Source organism: Ascaphus truei, chromosome 6 (assembly GCF_040206685.1).
Source record: "Ascaphus truei isolate aAscTru1 chromosome 6, aAscTru1.hap1, whole genome shotgun sequence".
Classification (NCBI taxonomy): domain Eukaryota; kingdom Metazoa; phylum Chordata; class Amphibia; order Anura; family Ascaphidae; genus Ascaphus; species Ascaphus truei.
This window is the reverse complement of record NC_134488.1, coordinates 43721523-43741149: the sequence shown is the minus strand read 5'-3', so window position 1 is coordinate 43741149 and position 19627 is coordinate 43721523. Positions and strand designations below refer to the sequence as shown.

General features: G+C 42.4%; 1 protein-coding gene across 1 annotated transcript; it reads right to left on the bottom strand.

Moving 5' to 3' along the window:
* Window positions 1-2058: 2058 nt before the first annotated feature.
* On the bottom strand, window positions 2059-19238 carry LOC142496946 (nicotinamide N-methyltransferase-like). The gene is made up of 4 exons (XM_075604068.1): window positions 19081-19238; window positions 18270-18485; window positions 16160-16367; window positions 2059-2586 (listed from the first exon to the last, which is right to left on the bottom strand). Exons 2-4 carry the CDS (start codon window positions 18463-18465, stop codon window positions 2160-2162), a joined length of 831 nt encoding a protein of 276 aa, XP_075460183.1. The 5' UTR covers window positions 18466-18485; window positions 19081-19238; the 3' UTR covers window positions 2059-2159.
* Window positions 19239-19627: the final 389 nt, after the last annotated feature.

Sequence of the window (19627 nt, the reverse complement as noted above, 5' to 3'; positions counted from 1 at the left end):
TGCATCAGAGGACCTGTCAGCACGATGTCTGATTAAAGTCTACTTTTAACTCAACCCAGCCTCTCTTCTTCCATTGCTGTGCTGCTGTCTACCTGTCCCGTTGGGGGAAGATTTTCTCTATCTACTAACACCGCAGGCACGCCGGGCTGGTGCTACGCCTACACGCTGATTCCACGTCTCTCCTCGTCATCCTGCTGCGACACCTGAGCCGCCGGTCACGTGACCGCCCCCTGCGACCAGCTTGGTGCAGGAGGGTTGGCGGCGGATGCATCCACGCTTCTTACGGATGCCAGGACCATCACTTCGGGGTACGCTGAAGGCACAGAGGAGCATCATTATTCCATCCTTCATACCACACACTCATCAACCGTGAGTCTTTCTATCTCGGCGTTTTGGAGCTCTTTCTGAGCCAGCCGCTGGGAGAGACATCAGGTCATATATTCAAGCTGTTTCTATACAGCAGTGTGGTAGGATTTCAATATGACTATGTCTTTAAGGCTTACAGCACCACCCGCAACTTTCTACTGAGCACCTATAGGGTTAAGAATTTTCTTCACCTGTGTATACCATAGGAATATACCTAGCTGGTGCTTTCGCTTTGGTGCACATGCGCGGGATGAGCGGGGGGCATGTCTACCAGCCGATGTTTGGTCGGTGACAGTGGCGCCTCGCGTGACGTCACGCGCATGCGCAGTGGGTTGTGGGCTGAGTTTTTTTCATGTGTTTGAAATTTTCTAATTAAGTAAGGGGTATATAAGGTACCCTTATTGCTCTATGTTCCACACTCCTTGATAAAGGACCTACCCATCCAAAACGCGTAGGAGGTTGTTTGTAAACCCCCAGGGTGATGGTTTTTATCAGACGTGTTCTGAAATAAATGAATTTTTATCTTCTCACCACCTGACTCCCTGGCAGTGCGCTGTTTGCTCTCTTTTTCCCTCTTATTTATTATGTTGTAGGTAGGGACAGTGCCCTTTAAGTTAAGATCCCAGAAGATTGCTAGTGGAATCCAGCAGGTCACAGGGAGGGGAAAGCGACATGCCACAGAGGGACTCAGACAGAGAAATCACAGTTGTCGGTGGATCGACTATAACACCAGGTCCATACCACTATTTGCTTCAGCCTGTATTAAAGGGGCAGTTACCAGACAGGACAAAGGTATAATCTTCACCTGCATCTGACCAGTCAGGATCCCAGGAAGGGTCCAGCTTAAATTGGGCGTAACAGAAGTTACTCCGAAAGACTAGGGGGTCCAGGTCCAATACCATTAAAGCAACTAAGCAGATATACCTCCCTATTAGTGTTACGAGTGGGCACTTAAGGAAGCACAGTATTCATGAATATCACAAAAAAAATAGTACAACGTTGTCGTATGTGTGTGTTATGTGTCCCCATACCTGGGGACATGAATAAAGATGATGTTGTACTAAAAATATTTCTAGTTCCCATTATTTTCACCCTTACTACCTCATCACTTGGCCACCCTGAATATTGCACTCTGAGTCAAGGTAATCCATGCTGAGTAGCCAAATATTTTACACCAATGTAATCTCCCTAGAAGCTAGGCCGGGTGGTTTACAAATATTAATTAAATGTTATATATGTAAGTCAAGATTTATTTTGTTGTTGTAATAAAGTGTTCACTTTTAATTCTGTGTTCATGTTCACTATCTCTACTGGGACGGTGTGAGGAACATCCCTGACGGGATGCTCAATTTGGCCATACAGCAGAAACCTCAGATCATAGTAGTTTTGAAGACAAACTATCTTATAGAGGTGGCATACTATATGCACTGAAGAAAAGTTTGATGGGAAGGGGCTCACACATGGCCGTGTGATTATAGTTATATATATCCCATCTCTCCTTGAGATAATTGCCCCTGTATTATCTATTTATTTCATTATTCACCATTTTGTATGTTCTAATACATTCTCTTATATATATTCACCATATGCGCTCACCATCTCTGCCACTACAATAATGTACAGTGATATCACACAAAGGTTACGGAGCAAAATGAATTATACCATCACCCATTGTAGCAACAATTAAAAATGTCTTTTTCAAATGCTTTATATGTCTTTGTTTTTAAAGGCATCCAACATCAGGATTATACGCCTTACTTATGTCACTGCTTTTGGGTCACTGTGATGCACATTTAAATCTCCCTCTCCTTACATGCCACAACAAACACAAGGTGATCATAATCCATACGATCTGATTTATTCTTACTGCTAAACACATCTAAACTCTGGATGATATAACCTGTGTCACTGATAGCCTGACGCAAGAATTCTTCATTGTATGTCAGAACATGCAATGTGTGCTCACCCAGCTTGAAATATGAGGCACTAAGACCACCAACCAGTAAGAGATACCCCCCCACTTTTAGCAGTGATGACATGTTCTTCAGGATGCTGCGATAATCATCTTGGTGTTTGCTCAAAACTTCCAAGCAAGCACAGCTAAGTAGACAGTCCACTTGGGGGAACACAACTGGTTCTGGTGGATTGGCTTTTGTGAGGTCACATTTTAGCACACGCGTCACTGCTCTTGTTTTATCTTCCTTTTCTTGCCAACCCTCACTGAAAAACAGTAAAAATAATTATTTTAGCGTTACCTTATGTCAGATATACAGATGTAGACTTGTCCAGGATCCAGAGGGAGTGTATATACCAGGATCACCCCAAAAAGGAAGAAACGAATATAGTGCAATATTGTCATATAATCTTGGCAAGGGTAGGGGTCTTGGCTACTTCAGGGTGCCTACTTAGAGTGTACACACTGTATATGGGCAGATAGAATAGTAACCAGGTTTCTAGGTCAGGATCTGTTGTTTGTAGAATATTCTCAGGAGAAGAGGAAAAGAGAAGACTGATTTGTCTGCACAATCTGAAGCTTTATCTTAATTAAAATAAGCAACACATATGTACTCACATTGTGTACATATAAAATGGACACATAAAAAGTGTTGGACACTCGAGGTTGTCATGCGCTGAGGAGGTAACACTTTGCACCTTTTCCCTGTCCTTAAACTTGCTCCCCGCAGCACAATCGCTGGTTGATCGTCCGGTTTGGCGTGTCGCGTCAATTCCTACCGGGTCAGCGTCACATCCGGTCTCACGGATCAGGGAGACAGAGACTAAATCTCGGGTCGGCGAGTCCTCCCAGCACAGCCTCCTTGCGTCTTGTAGCAGCAGCCAATAGGTCAGCGCGTTTCACTCAGTCTAGTCAGCTTTACCATGAGCAGCATAATCCCCATAGTGGGTGGAACATATTTATAGCATATGTAATTACATAAATTAAGCCACAGGTTCTCTCATTGAGTACATAAAACTGGGATCAAAATTCAATTGGATAAAGGTCTTTACGGTCGATATAATAAACTTTAATAAATAAATAAATCAGTTATAAATAATACATATAATGATCATAAACATTAAAAAATATAAACATTAAAAATATTAATAAACACCTAAAATCTGCTTATTTACACCACAACATTACTCCGAAAATCAAGGATTAAAGAGAGAGATAGAGAAAGAGAAAATATCATTAAAATATCATTAAAAATTATATAATAAATGAATCCATGATGGATAATAAAACATATAATATGGTAAAAGAGAGAAGAGAGGGCGAAATAAAAATCCCACATGCTGGAATGAACATTGCTTCATACTGGGATTAAAATAAATTAATTTAAAATTAATTAATTTAAAAGGGTCCTATTTCAAAATCTATTTTGAGACCATTCGGTATCATAGTATTTACTTTATGGATTCAGAACATTTCGCGTTGTGGTAGATCTATGTCTCTGTTGTGATCCCTCCAGTGTTGAAGCACGTGTTCGATACCCACATATTTAAAACCTCTAGGGTTAGATTGGTGATGCAGGGCAAAGTGTTTTGACACACTATGGGTTATTATACTACTGCACCGACACACTTTATTCGAGCAAATACCCGGTATGTACCTGGCAGATACCTGGAATGCGCCGCTCCTCACCTCTGACAAGCCCCGTTGCATTTGCCTTCCCAGCCTGGGTTCATGCCTGGCTGATGGGCGGCTGATCTGTTAAATGATAATGATTAGGATTTAATAGGCTGCAATGCTTCGCGTGTCTACCAGATGGCATAAATTCATGAATTGTAATGCAGTATATATATATGTACTGTGCAGTATTGCAGCCAGCGGGAATAAAATGCTTCAATCCCTGCCGGAAAATAACTCAATGCACTCGGGCAGAAAACAGTCACAAACCTCAATACACCCGGGTATACCCGAATTCGTGGGACTAGCCGAGCTCGAATAAAGTGTGTCGCCAGTGTACATCTTATATTACTTAAATGTTCTACTATTCTTGTTTATAGGTCATTAAGAATGCAGTATCAAAATTGTTTGTCTTATTCGTTTGATTTGCTTGATTTGGTTTTATTAAATCTTTTCTCTCTAATCCATTGGCTCTTATTAATGCTTTATTTAAAAATTCTTTATCGTAATCCTTCTCTAAAAATCTATTTTGTAAAATGTCACTTTGTTTTAAAAAGATATTATCTATCTGTACAATTTCATCTCATTCTGCTAAACTAGCCATAGGTTACGATATCCATCCACTGGGGATGGTGACTGCTAGAGTGTAAAATGTAATTGTTGCTATCTACAGTTTTAAAAAATGACTTAGTCTTAATTTCTCTTTCATGAATTTAAATAGGAAGATCTAAAAATTATATTTCCTCTTAGCTATTTACAGATGTTAACTTTAAATATTAGTATTATCATTAATGTTATTCAAAAAAAGGTCTAAACTACACTGATCTCCCTGCCAGATCATTATAATGTCAATGATATAGCACCGCCAGAGGACCATGTTTGCGCCAAACCGCGCCTCAGACCAAATGTGCTACTCTTCCCAAAAACCCATGAAGAGGTTTGCGTAGCCGGGCGCAAACTTGCTCCCCATAGCAGTACCCCATTTTTGGAGATAAAAATGACCTTCAAACCAAAATAATTTTTTGGGGTAATATGAATAAAATACTGTTAATCAAGAATTTTGTTGGAATCTCTGGTAACTCAGAATCTTTAGATGCTAGAAATAGATGCGAGTATATCATTTTCATTCAAGATGTATTTTTAGTGGTGTTTTAAATAGTTTATTTCAGGGGGTGCTTGTTTTTGTCTGCTGGTGTTTACTTTGAGCTTTCATTTATTTCATAATGGTTTGGTTATGGTGTTTTAAGTGTGAATTGTGGAATTTATTTTGGATTGGATTAATTGATTGTTGGTAATTTAGTTCTGTTTACTTCTTGATTTGTTTTTATTTTCTGATTGTTTGGATGGTATTGGATCTTTTTGTAATTGTTTCTTTTAGGTTGAGCATTGACTGGCATAGTGTTAAATGATGCACAGATTATTCGGGCATCATGTACCCACTGTGCCATGCAATAGTTGTATTAGCATTTGTAACCTATTTAATTGGCTATGTGCTGTACTTTATTTTGCTATGTGCTGTGTTTTATTTAGTTATGTGATGCTTTTGATTTGGGCCCTTTTTTATTCCTTCCCCATTCCTTGGTATATTGGTAAATCATGCGCATTATATGGGCATGATGTACCCACTGTACCAATGTATGAGTGAAGTATGGGGGTAGTTGCCTTGGGGTGGTTAGCCCTCATGGGTGGGTAGTGGCAGAGGGTGGGTTAACCTCTTAATTACTTTCGTGGTTATTAAATGCTAAGGTGATTAAGGGCTTAAGGGACATTAGATTGTATTTTGCTATGTATTTTTCTGCAACGGAGGACAGGGACCTTGCTGGATCCTGATGAGGACACCTTTCATAATGCCAGAGGTAAGTAGAACGGTTTAATTTACTTTATTTATGCTGGCTAATGTTGTGTTTAATAATGGGCAAATAATCTATTATCCATATCTGGATAATAGTTATTTTGCCCATTACTGTGCTGCATGTGTTTTGGTGGGGGGGGGGGGGGCGTATTTATTGAAATGTAGGGCATGTTTTATTTTTTACATACAGGATTTGTTCCGCAGGGCAGCGGGGACCCAAGGAGAACACCCGAGGACCCCCAGATGTCCACGGTTACCACCTGAGGACCTATGGACGCCACTGGGTACCACATGAGGACCCTCGGGGGACACCTGCGGGGAAGAACCGGGGGCCACACAGCTGTGGGGGACCCACAAGTACCACCTCAGGGCCCCAAGACCCCAATGGGAACCACCTGAGGGCGCCTAGACACCAGTGGAGATGACCGGTGGACCCTCTGACACCCGCAGGGACCATCCATTGACCAAATGGGGTCCACGGAGCCTAGCGGGGACCACCCAGAGGCCCTCAGACACCCGTGAGGACCTCCGGGGTGCACTGTGGGGCCTGCGGACACCCTACAGGACAACCGGGGACCCCCGTCGGCCTGTGGTATTAATCCTGTGTGAAAAAAATTAAATCATGTTTTTATGTGGGGGCACAGGGTGGGTGGGATGTGTATTGGTGTTTATTAAATATGGTAATGGTTTATTGTGGGCCTAAGAGGTGGTTATTGGGGCTGTTGTGTGTATTGTTTTTATTGTGGGTAGCAGTGGTGGGTGAAGGGGGTATTGTGCCCAAGGATGGGTGTTTTGGCCTACCGGGTGGGTAGTGGGGGAAGGTGGGTTAACCCCTTAATTACTATAGCGGTTACTAACCGCTAAGGTGATTAAGGGGTTAGGGAACATTAGATTATCTTTTTTTATTCTTCTGTATTGTTTGTTGCAACGGAGGACATTGACGTTGATGAGGATGGCCTTCATCGTGGCAGCCTGGCAGGGATGAGTGGAAGATTTATTTACTTTATTTATGCTGCTTATTGTATTTTAAACGGGCAAATGCACTATTATCCATATTTGGATAATAGTAATTTTGCCCATTACTGTACTGTATGTTAGTGGATGGGGGGTGTATTTATTTAAAAGTATTGTTTCTTTTTTGGGGAACACCATTGGTACCGCAGGCCCAATGTCATGCTGCTCATGACAAAGCTGACTAGACTCAGTAAGACGTGTAGAGCTATTGGCTGCTGCTACCATGACGCAAGATGCCTGTGCTGGGAGGACTCGCCGACCCAAGATTTCGTCTCTATCTCCCTGATCCCTGAGACCGGATGTGACAGTTACCCAGGAAGGAATTGACGGGACACGCCAAACCGGAGGATCAACCAGCGATTGTGCTGCAGGGAGAAAGTCTTAGGACAGGGAAAAGGCACGAACTGTTACCTTCACGGCGCATGACAAGCTCGAACGTCCAACACTTTTATGTGTACATTTTATATGTACACAAAATAAGCAACATATGTGTTGCTTATTTTAATTAAGATAAAGCTTTAGATTGGTCTGCACAATCAGTCTTCTCTTTTCCTCTTCTCCTGAGAATATTCTACAAACAACAGATCCTGACCTAGAAACCTGGTTACTATTCTATCTGCCCATATACCATGTGTACACTCAAAATAGGCACCCTGAAGTAGCCAAGACCCCTACCCTTGCCAAGATTATATGACAATATTGCAGTATATTCTTTTCTTCCTTTTTGGGGTGATCCTGATATATACGCTCCCTCTGGATCCTGGACAAGTCTTTATTCTAAAAGATAATCCTAAACAGTTCCCACCAGAGGTTGAGATTCTATCAATTACCTAACACTTACCTATTCTAAATTTGACATCACCCTATTTGTGATCATTGAGAATTTGGTGATTACTACACTAATTGGTGAATTAGATTAGATGACTTTTCACTCATTAAGTTCAATTGGGTTTCAGTGATGTTCAAATCACTTTGGTGTACATATACAGACACGCCCACCAACAGTGGGGGGACTGCCGGGGTTGGCATCCCGGCCCCCATGAGTTAAGGGCCCCATGGGCCGTTCCCCTCGACAAATCCCGACGCCCTGTCACCCTAGGGCAACAGGATTTTGTGCACTGGCGTTCCGCCAAGCAGCACTTGCTTTTCTCTACCAATAAACAAAAAAATCCCCCCACCTGATTGGCTGGCTCGCGTTGGCACGCTGCCAGGAATTTTTGGGGGGCCCGCACCAAGTTTGCAAAGCGAAGTCTGCCTTTTCTTTTGGATCCCGCATGGAGGAAGTAAGATGAGTACTACCCCATGCCTCCCTTGCCTCCCACTTACCTCCCATGCTTCCATGCCCCCTTAACTGCGATTGCCACCCCTGCTCTGATTGCTCCCCCCTTGCTCTGCTTGGCCCCTGCTACAATTGCCCCCCTTTGCTCCATTGCCCCCCCCCGTGTGCCCGTGTGTGTGTGTCCGTGTGTGTCCGTCCGTGTGTGTGTCCATGTGTCCATGAGAGTGTGAGTGTCTGTGTGAGAGTGTCTGTGTGAGAGTGTCTGTGTGAGAGTGTCTGTGTGAGTGTGTGTGTGTGTGTGTGTGTGTGTGTGTGTGTGTGTGTGTGTGTGTGTGTGTGTGTGTGTGTGTGTGTGTGTGTGTGTGTGTGTGTGTGTGGTGACTGACTGACTGACCCACCCAAGAGTCAGTCAGTCACCCAACCACCCGTGTTTCAGTCAGTCAGTCACCCACCCACCCGTGTTTCAGTCAGTCAGTCATCCACTCAAAAGTCAATCACCCACCCAAGTCAGTCACCCACCCCTCACCCCTCTCTCTCTCTCTGTCTCCCTCTCTCTGTATTTCTCTGTCTCTCTCTTTCTCTCTCTCTCTTTCTCTGTCTGTCTGTCTCTGTCTTATCTTAACTGTCCTATACCTACACCGAAATAACCTATACTGCTTTCTTCCAGATCCGACTCTCAAGCATCACATGGGAGACATCGGACTCCCCACATACACCCTGCGAGAGTGTGAGAGTGTGAAGGTGAGAGAGAGGGTGAGATAGAGGGTGAGAGAGAGGGTGAGGGTGTGAGTAAGAGTGTCTGTGTGTGATTGTGTGTGAATTAATACAGACACCAACCCAGTCAGTCATAGTCACCCACCCACCCAAGTGTCAGTCAGTCACCCACACACCCAAGTGTCAATCAGTCAGTCACCCACCCAAGTGTCAGTCAGTCACCCACCCACCCAAGTGTCAGTCAGTCACCCACCCAAGTGTCAGTCACCTACCCACCCAAGTGTCAGTCAATCAGTCACCCACCCATGTGTCAGTCAATCAGTCACCCAGCCAAGTGTCAATCAGTCACCCATCCAAGTGTCAATCAGTCAGTCACCCACCCAAGTGTCAGTCAGTCACCCACTCACCCAAGTGTCAGTCAGTCAGTCACCCACCCAAGTGTCAGTCAGTCAGTCACCCACCCAAGTGTCAGTCAGTCACCCACCCACCCAAATGTCTGTCAGTCACCCACCCACCCAAGTGTCAGTCACCTACCCACCCAAGTGTCAGTCAGTCACTCACCCATGTGTCAGTCAGTCAGTCACCCACCCAAGTGTTAGTCAGTCACCCACCCACCCACCCACCCAAATGTCAGTCACCTACCCACCCAAGTGTCAGTCGATCAGTCACCCACCCATGTGTCAGTCAGTCAGTCAGTCACCACAAGTGAATGGAAACAAAAGAAAACAGCGCACAACGCCAAATAGTGAAGCAAATTCAACAATATATTATAGAATTAAATCCCTGAAGTAGTTAATTCTACGAAACTAGTTGGATGTAACATTCTATTGCCTTATATCTGCTTACATTGGCCTTTGTCTATGTATTGGCCTGTCCTGTTTTTATTTCATCCTGTGTGCTGTTTTGGACACTTGTGAGAGACTTTGTAAGATTGTTCAAACTTCCCTATTGAATCCACCACTGCTGCATCGTGGCACGCTGAGGGCACCCCAGCAAGCTGCGTTTTAACCTCTGTGCAGAGGATACACCTGCCGAGGTACAGGAGCAGCTTCATATCGGCCAGGAAGCAGGAGCGATTTCACCGAGCCCCAGTACCAGCTGCTGAACCTGGCTGCATGAAGGGAAATCCCCTTGGGAGTGAAAAGACTGACGCCCTGCCCCAGAATCAACTGAGCTGAAGCAGCAGAGGGAAGCAAGCACCTGAATCTACAGCTAACAGCCGCCGAGTGGTAAACAGTGTGATACACACTACATGCCTTTTACCAACTTTTTTCATGTACGCAGATATATTACCCCCTTTTTAATTCTATAATATATTGTTGAATTTGCTTCACTATTTGGCGTTGTGCGCTGTTTTCTTTTGTTTCCATTCTCTTAGTGTGTGTGGGGTGCTGAGCCACCCCTGCGTTTACAGCTGCAGACGCCATTATCCCCAACACGGTTATGTGGCACTTATTATTTAATGTATAATTATCTCACTGTGGGAGTTGTGGTTTAATTTTTTTTTTTAAATGTATCACTAAATTGATGGTATAGTCACTGCACTGTATATATATATACATTTAAACTTTATAGGTAGTTAGGTAGTAGCGCACAGTTTTGTTTTTTGTAGTCACCACAAGTGTCTGTCAGTCAGTAACCCACCCACCCAAGTGTCAGTCAGTCAGTCAACACCCAAGTGTCAGTCAGTCACCGACCCACCCAAGTGTCAGTCACCCACCCAAGAGTCAGTCACTCACCCAGGAGTCAATCACCCACCCCCTCACCCCCCACCCCCTCTCTCTCTGAGTCTCTCTCTCTGTCTCTCTCTCTCTGTCTCTCTCTCTCTGTCTTTCTTTCTCTTTCTCTCTCTCTCTGTCTGTCTTTGTCTCTCTCACCCACACTCCCTCTGTCTTATCTTAACTGCCCTATACCTACACCAAAATAACCTAGACGGCTTTCTTCCAGATCTGACTCTCAAGCATCACACAGGAGATATCGGAATCCCCCCATACCCTGAAGACAGGTAGGGAACACCTCCCTCCAATATATAACATTGCGTGAATGAGGGTACCTGGATGTTGAGGGACTGCGGATCAGGTAAGATCCCAGGCGGGATTGCTGTTTTAGAAATTGTGAAGCGGGAGCATCCTGACACTGGTTAAGGGGTTCAGGAAACTAGTCATTCACATCTAGCTTTTTTTTTAAATTCGATTAGTGAGGTCATCCGACATTTTCACACACACACACACACACACACACACACACACACACACACACACACACACACACACACACACACACACACACACACACACACACACACACACACACACACACACACCTATGTAACACGGACTAATTGTAGTAAAGTATAAATGTAATACAATAAATAAATTCTTATGTAAAAATGAATCTTGTTATTAGTTCTTACTAGGAATTTATTCAATTTATTTTTTAAAGGGCGGGGCTAGGGTATAGGCTGTGGGGGCCCCCCCACGTGCAATGCCCGAGGCATCAGGCCCCAGCCCTACCTTCCCGAATCCTCCTCTGCTGCCGCCCATACAACATACTGAAGGCCCCACATGCCTTCACTCCCCCCCTCCAAATCCTCCCGCCCGGGCCCTAACAAAGTTGATTATCCTACTCCCCCCTCCTCCCCCGCCCTTCTACCCCCCCTCCCCCTCTCAGGCCCATACTGAATCCCCCTAGGCCTTTTGTCACATTGGATGTACAGTAGCATTGGGTATCTTTGTCTTTTGTTGAAAATATTAAAATAAACAGATTGCATTGTAATGTTTTTTTTCCGTATTAACAACAACAAGAAAACAGTTAAGTAAAAGCTGTGAGCTAAAAAAATCTTTTCGTGATAGGTGAGATATGGGTTGGGGGGGGTTCTCCTTTCATTTGTCCTGGGCCCCATGATTTTTGTTGGTGACTCTGTATACAGATGTACAGTGGCGACCAACTTTATTCTAACTCGGCTAGCTCCGCGAATTTCAGATTATCCCGGTGAGCTGCGGTTTTGTGTCGTTTTCTCCCGGGGTGTATTGCGTTATTTTCACGGCTGTGATTTAAGCATTTTATTCCTGCTGGCTGCAATACTGCAATGCCGTGTAAAATCTCATGGGGGCGTTTGCGAGCTGTTGTCTTTGAAGCCGAGAAATTCATGAATTGTAATGCAGGGAGTGTGCAGATGTGCAGGGGGTCTCCGAAGCTGAACCGCTTTGGTTTTAGGTCTGGAGACCCCCTGCTTCCCGAGATACAGGCCCCTTTATGGGGTGCCAGTATCCCTCTGCTTTGTTTACATGCCGCGGTCACGTGATTGGGACCTTTAAATGCAGAGGGATACCGGCACCTCATAAAGGGGCCTGTATCTCGGGGAGCAGGGGGTCCCCGGACCTGAAACCAACGCGGTTCAGCTCGAGAGACCCCCTGCACATCTACACTATGAATAAAAATGTATTTTAAATTTATTTATTTATATTCATATATTTATTTAGATTTATTTATTTATTTTTTGGGCGGCTGCTGTGTGTGAATTTTTTTTATTGTGGGTAGCGGGGGTGGGTGAAGGGGGTATTAGCCCAACGATGGTTGTTTAGGGCTTGCGGGGGGTAGCGGGAGGGGTTAACCCCTTCATGACCGTAGTGGTATTAACTGCTACGGCCGTGAAGGGGTTAAGTGCACCCGCAACCCCCTGAAAGTCCTAAACTCACACCAAGGGCCAAATACCCCCTTCACCCACCCCCGCTACCCACAATAAAGCGGGCACGGTGGGTTAACCCCTTCATTGCCTTAGCGGCTATCAGCTATGGTAATGAAGCAGCATTTCTGTATTTTTAATAATATTGTGCAGGAGCAGGGGGTCCCCTGAGCTTTGATTTGTGGCTCAGGGAACCCCCTGCTCACTGTACAATATTATTAAAAATACAGTCATGCTGCTTCATTACCATAGCACATAGCCGCAAAGATAAGGAATGAGTGTTTATTTATATATGTGTTTTATTCATACTGTAGATGTGCAGAGGGTCTCCGGATCTGAACAGCTGTGGTTTTAGGTCCGGGGACCCCCTGCTTCCCGAGATACAGGCCCCTTTAGGGGGTGCCGGTATCCCTCTGCTTTGTTTACATGCCGCGGTCACGTGATCGGGACCTTTAAATGCAGAGGGATACCGGCACCTCATAAAGGGGTCTGTATCTCGGGAAGCAGGGGGTCCCCGGACCTGAAACAAATGTGGTTCAGCTCCGGAGACCCCCTGCACATCTACACTATGAATAAAAATGTATGTTAAATAATTTTTAATGTGCCGATGTTTGCGCAGAGAGAGCAGCGGATCTCTCTCTGCTGCAAACACATCTCGCCCCCGCCGGCCTATAGTATCATTGATGTGCATATACAGTACTGTATGTGTACAGTACTGTATGTTAGGGGTTATAGGGGTTGTTGTTATACAGTATATATATATATATATACTGCATTACAATTCATGAATTTATGCCATCTGGCGGACACGCGAAACATTGCAGCCTAGTAAATCCTGAACCATTATCAATTAAGACATTAACCGCGCGTTAGCCGGGCAGGACCCTTGGCTGGGAATGCGGCATGCTCCGGATGAACAGCGTCGCATTCCAGGAACAAGCCAGGGACAAACCGGTGATTTGTTAGAATAAAGTGTGCCGCAACAGTAGTCATTATTGCTCATCTCTGCTTTTTGTGTGTGGCCAAGTCTACTAAATAAGGGTTTCTCCCACTGCAGCATTATGAATATTATGTATGTCCCAGTGTAATAAAATTAGTTACATTTGTACCCTTCAGTACAAGAGAGGGATGCTTAGAAATAGCTTCAAGTAGGTACAGATAACCTCTTGTATGTATACAGTATTTGTGTGTGTGTGTGTGTGTGTGTGTGTGTGTGTGTGTGTGTGTGTGTGTGTGTGTGTGTGTGTGTGTGTGTGTGTGTGTGTGTGTGTTTGTGTGTGAGTGTGGATAGGAACATGAAAAGATTGTATCAGTGCTAAAAGTTATCATTCTTTGTCATTTAATACACAAATGTAGTAAGGGTTATTGTTCCTACTAATAAAACAACATATCCCTTTATAACACAGAATGCCATACAGTTTCCATAGGATTCTGTGGCAGTGATAACACAGAATATCACAGCATACTGTATGCCAGCATAACGCAGCAACGTGAGTAAGAAAGATTGCTACAGTACATCTGTATACTGGCACACCTGTGATCATTGTACACATTCACAGAGCCGTGTAACTTTATATCTAGGAGAAACAGACACTACATGAGTTAGGATCCAGTACATTCCTGCAGATTCAAATGGGCTTTTTCACATACCAGATGGAGTCATTGTTACAGAGTTTTCAGGGATTACTTAGTGTGGCTCAAGACTTGCACTGATTAATGAAACAAATCTGGTGTTCAGGGTTGTACAATAAATACAATACAAAAAGTAAATACATGTATTATCCATATACCATTTGTTGTACCATTTCTGTTTGGCATCATATTTGATTTACCTGAAAATGAGACTAATATCTAAATGTATTTCTACAGGTAATATATTTTACAAATAAATTAAACAGGATCTAGAAAGTTCTCAAAATAACTGCAGATTTCTTTCAATATGTATAGATCTGCTGAATCTGAGGACTGTTTAAAACCAGAGACATAACATAAAACACAGACAAAGCTCAGTGCACATCCAGAAAAACATATATACGGTACAGTGCCTAAATATACATGTATAAATAACTAATAAATAAAATGGTCTTTTAGTTTAACATTTTGGCCAAATTGTTGTAAGCCCTTGAGCCAAACTTCACGGCAGACCACGTTCAAGGGTCCCTACACTAATATAAATTCTTAATAACCTGTGCATTGCCAGGAAGAATGATTAACAATAAATCTGTCAATATGAGTTGCAAAAGTTCTAAGTCTGATTGAAGCTTTTATTAACCTGTACATTACCAGGAAAAGCACTCTGTAATAGATTTGTCACAATCACACTGCATGCAGGCAAGTTCCCCTGATAGTTGGAGATGCCATGGAGTGAGCTTTTAACCATTTAAATGTGGGAGGGAGTGAGCTTCAATTGGATAGGAGGTTGCCACCCTCCAAAACAGCCAAGACTAGCTGCACAAGAATTATAAAACATACAGAACACCTACAAGCTCAAATTGAACCCCCAAAATACCCACAACATATATATAAGCATATAAGTTTCACAGAGGAGTGCTACTGAGCATGGCAATTTATATTTAAAACCAGAGACAGAACATAAAACACAGACAAAGCTCAGTGCACATCCAGAAAAACTTATATACGGTACAGTGCCTAAATATACATGTATAAATAACTAATAAATAAAATGGTCTTTTAGTTTAACATTTTGGCCAAATTGTTGTAAGCCCTTGAGCCAAACTTCACGGCAGAATGATTTACAATACTTGCCTGCATGCAGTATGATTGTGACAAATCTATTACAGAGTGCTTTTCCTGGTAATGTACAGGTTAATAAAAGCTTCAATCAGACTTAGAACTTTTGCAACTCATATTGACAGATTTATTGTAAATCATTCTTCCTGGCAATGCACAGGTTATTAAGAATTTATATTAGTGTAGGGACCCTTGAACGTGGTCTGCCGTGAAGTTTGGCTCAAGGGCTTACAACAATTTGGCCAAAATGTTAAACTAAAAGACCATTTTATTTATTAGTTATTTATACATGTATATTTAGGCACTGTACCGTATATAAGTTTTTCTGGATGTGCACTGAGCTTTGTCTGTGTTTTATGTTATGTCTCTGGTTTTAAATATAAATTGCCATGCTCAGTAGCACTCCTCTGTGAAACTTATATGCTTATATATATGTTGTGGGTATTTTGGGGGTTCAATTTGAGCTTGTAGGTGTTCTGTATGTTTTATGAATCTGAGGACTGAACAGAAAATAGTCAAAGACAGCACAAAGTGGATAATTTATTTTTAAGGTTTTCATTATTTCAAACCTGATTAAAATCTTCATGATTCTTTCTGTGCCCTTTCCCTACCTGTATATAATTGGGTTATGCACTCATACTTAGACTTAAGAGTCTAAAATGTGTGGATACGTGATAGTTAGCAATCTGTAATAATACACTGTAGCTAAAAAATAATCACTGTACATATTGATTGGACCTGAAAGTGGGAATTTAACACATGTTCTGAGCAGGGGCAACTTTTGTGGTATTTATACCAACCGTACCCCAAGATTTAAAGCAGAAACTGTAACTTGTAGGAAAAAATAATGGACTACAAATGACTTTTTACCCTTTGCCTTCCATGTCAAAGACATATTTGGACAGATGAGACCAATCAAAGGACCCTGGATCCTTTTTCAGCCACATTTCCAGTTCCGCGTGGTGGGTTTCCACAGGATCTAACACAATGATCTCTTTGAAGATTTCGCTGGCTGACAGGAGATGAAAAATGACCGGACCCATGGTGATATCAATTAGTGTATCTCCACTGACACCACCTAAAGCATAGAGACAAAGGTCCATAAAATCATACTGATTAAACAATAATGTATGCAGTCTCCTGGTATTTAATATTATTCTTATCAAGCTTCAATATTGATCTCTGTGTAGTGATTGTATTTATACGATTATAGATGTTAGTATAGAAGATGTAGGGATTTTATTAACAAACATATATTGTGCAATTGAACTATACCTGGGTGTAACAGGCAGCATGGAAGTTAGAGGTAATTATTCCTGATAACATATTTTAAGTAAGAGGATTCTGTCACTGACATGTACTGTATCTGTCTCTGTCACATTGCATTTATATTGAAAACTATCACCAACTGATTACAACAGGTGTAATATGATTATTCAAATTCACATAAGGAATAGTGTGGTATCTAACTTTCCATTCATCTAAACATCAGTCTGTAAGGCCATCTGTCTGTCTGTCTCTGTCTGTCGGGCTCTTAAGGGTTTTAGATTTGGGATTGGAATGTCAGATTCTGGTGTGTACTGAATTCCCACACCTTGTGTCACCCATCTTTATTCATTCTTATAACAAAACAAATTCCTATCTGCTAGAAAAGAAAATATTACTGATATGTTAAATGAAGAAGCTGAACTTCTATCTGACTTTCTCAGATTGGAGGAGTTACAGTATGTATCAAAGTTTCCGTTATGAATCAAAGTTTCCCAGCTTCAAACCTGGTGAAAAAATTAACCACATACAAATAATGGTATTAAAATCAACCAGTCGTTGTACAATCTGGTATTTTGTTACAGTCCTTATATTTCCATTTTTTTATATAATTAAAACTACTACAGTAGTACTGTACAAATCAACTGGTGCTCTAGCCGTGGGTTGCAAAGAGGATCAAAGTTGGTTAAATTAACTTTTATCAGCAATTCTAGGGATGGGAGAAACATCAAGTACTTTTAAGATAAAGCAACTTTTTCTGAGAAAAAAAAACCTGATTTTATTCCAAAAAATGTTGTACTAGATATGAAGCAGGGGTCTCTGGGACTGAACCACATTGATTTAATCTCTGGGGACTCCCTCTTACCCGAGCAACTTACCTAGCAAGGGGCTGCCAGTAGCAGCTCTGGCTGGACACCCAATATGGCAGTTGTATTGTATGTCTTTATTTATATAGCGCCATTAGTGTACATAGCGCTTCACAGTAGTAATACATGTGGTAATCAAATAAATAACAGATAATATAAATAAACAGATCAAGGGAATAAGTGCTTTAGACATAAAAGTAACATTTCGGAAGAGGAGTCCCTGCCCTGAGGAGCTTACATTCTAATTGGTAGGTAGGGAGAACGTACAGAGACAGTAGGAGGGAGTTCTGGTAAGTGCGTCTGCAGGGGGCCAATCTTTATGTATCCTGTGTTCAGAATATCCACAGTGCTATTCATATGCTTCTTTAAGCAAGTGTGTCTTAAGGTGGGTCTTAAAGGTGGATAGAGAGGGTGCTAGTCGGGTACTGAGGGGAAGTTTAAAGGTCCCATGTCCCGCTGTCCAATAGGAAGCCAAAACATCATTCCTTACGGCTTAATATTGACCCACGGGACTCAGGACCTTGAAAATGAACAGAGAAACAGGCATCAACGTTTGGAAGTATCTCGGGAAGCAGGGGGTCCTCTGAGCTCAGATTCATGCGGTTTTACTCGGAGACCCCCTGCTTCCTACTAGGGGGGATATAATAATAATAATAAAGTTTAAAGTGAAGATGCTTTAAGTATAATATGTCTGTTGTTTTTGCCTATTTTTATCTCAGTCAATAGGGCATTGTCTCAGGGATAGTAATGTCCATTCTTATTTTAGATAAAATCACCATGTTTGCCCTGATTCATGGAGATGAGTGAATCTTGTCCTGAGTTTCCAGAACAAAAATAAACACACATACCTGATGTGAATGCCTTATGCAGTTGTTTTAGTGGATATTCCACTATCTCCTCTTGCAAATCATTATTTTCAGCACAAGCATAGGTGTCCAATATTATTCTTGGATCTATGTCCACATGGTGGTACTGTTTGTGGCTGGAATCCATTGGGGTTAGCTTCAGTTCTTTTGCTCTGCCTCTGTGTCTTCCAAACTTCATGTGTGTGAGAATCTTATCACCTGATTAGAAAGAGCAGCTGACTAGTCAGGTACACAGACATCCAGACAGGAATATGCTGAATGTTATTAGATAAATAAAAATCACTCAGTCACTGTAAATATTCTGGTCACAAGATAGCCTCTATTCTCAATTTTGTGCAGCAATGTTCCCAAGATTGCATTATGTGTGTGTGTGTGTGTGTGTGTGTGTGTGTGTGTGTGTGTGTGTGTGTGTGTGTGTGTGGTGTGTGTGTGTGTGTGTGTGTGTGTGTGTGTGTGTGTGTGTGTGTGTGTGTGTGTGTGTGTGTGTGTGTGTGTGTGTGTGTTTATATATATGCACATTATTTAAGTTATCTCTGTTTTACTATACTGGAACCAGGGTCACGTATAGGGTGTGAATAGACACAGTTAGCTTAACTCATATATTCCCTCTTCCAAAGCATAACAAGTCCTCATATTCTTTCTTAACTTTATTGCAGAAGGAGAAAACAAAGGGGTACTTGTAGGTGTAGTGTGAGTAGAGAGAGCTTCCCTATCTGATATGCTTGCGTGAGGTTAGATTACAGTAAAACAGAAAGGCCTTGCCAGGGTCGTAGCAGGCAGATGCTGTACTCACTGTGTCCAGGGTGGAAAGGAAGTGAGGAGCAAGGGTCACATTAGAAGTGAGATGGGACAAACTAACTGTCAGCAAGGCAGGGGGGAGGGCAGAATCGCCCATTCTGTGAAGGATCTCAGAGGTTGCTATAGCAACTCACAGACCTCATGAACAGAGGCAGAAAATGCTTCATCATGATACATCACATAGGCACTGTGTGTGTGTGTGGAATAAATTACATGCAGCTGAACTTAAGGAGCTGACAAGCAGAAGCTGCAAGGAAGGGGGGGTGATCAGAGGGAGCAGAAATGGGCTTACTTATTCCATGACAGTGTTTAAGGTCTTTGTTCTTGATGAAGCGAACATGTTCCATCATATGTTGTTTTAGGGGTCTTATTGATCTCCCAACTTAGATGTTGGTGCACTTACACCAAATATAATACACAACAAACTGTGTATTACAATTAATAAATGATCTAATAACATAAGGGTTTCTCATTTTCTTGACTTTTAGGGATTTAGCTGGAAGAGCATGTTAACAAATCTTGCAGGAACTGCACTTAAAGAA

What these genes read in the sequence shown, in the direction of transcription:
- LOC142496946 (XM_075604068.1), bottom strand. Translation starts at nt 18,465, where the DNA reads ATGAAGTTTGGAAGACACAGAGGCAGAGCAAAAGAACTGAAGCTAACC. An exon ending in GCATAAGGCATTCACATCAG is followed by an intron (nt 16,368 to 18,269) that starts GTATGTGTGTTT and finishes TCTATGCTTTAG; the next exon opens with GTGGTGTCAGTGGAGATACA. An exon ending in TTTGACATGGAAGGCAAAGG is followed by an intron (nt 2,587 to 16,159) that starts GTAAAAAGTCAT and finishes ACTGTTTTTCAG; the next exon opens with TGAGGGTTGGCAAGAAAAGG.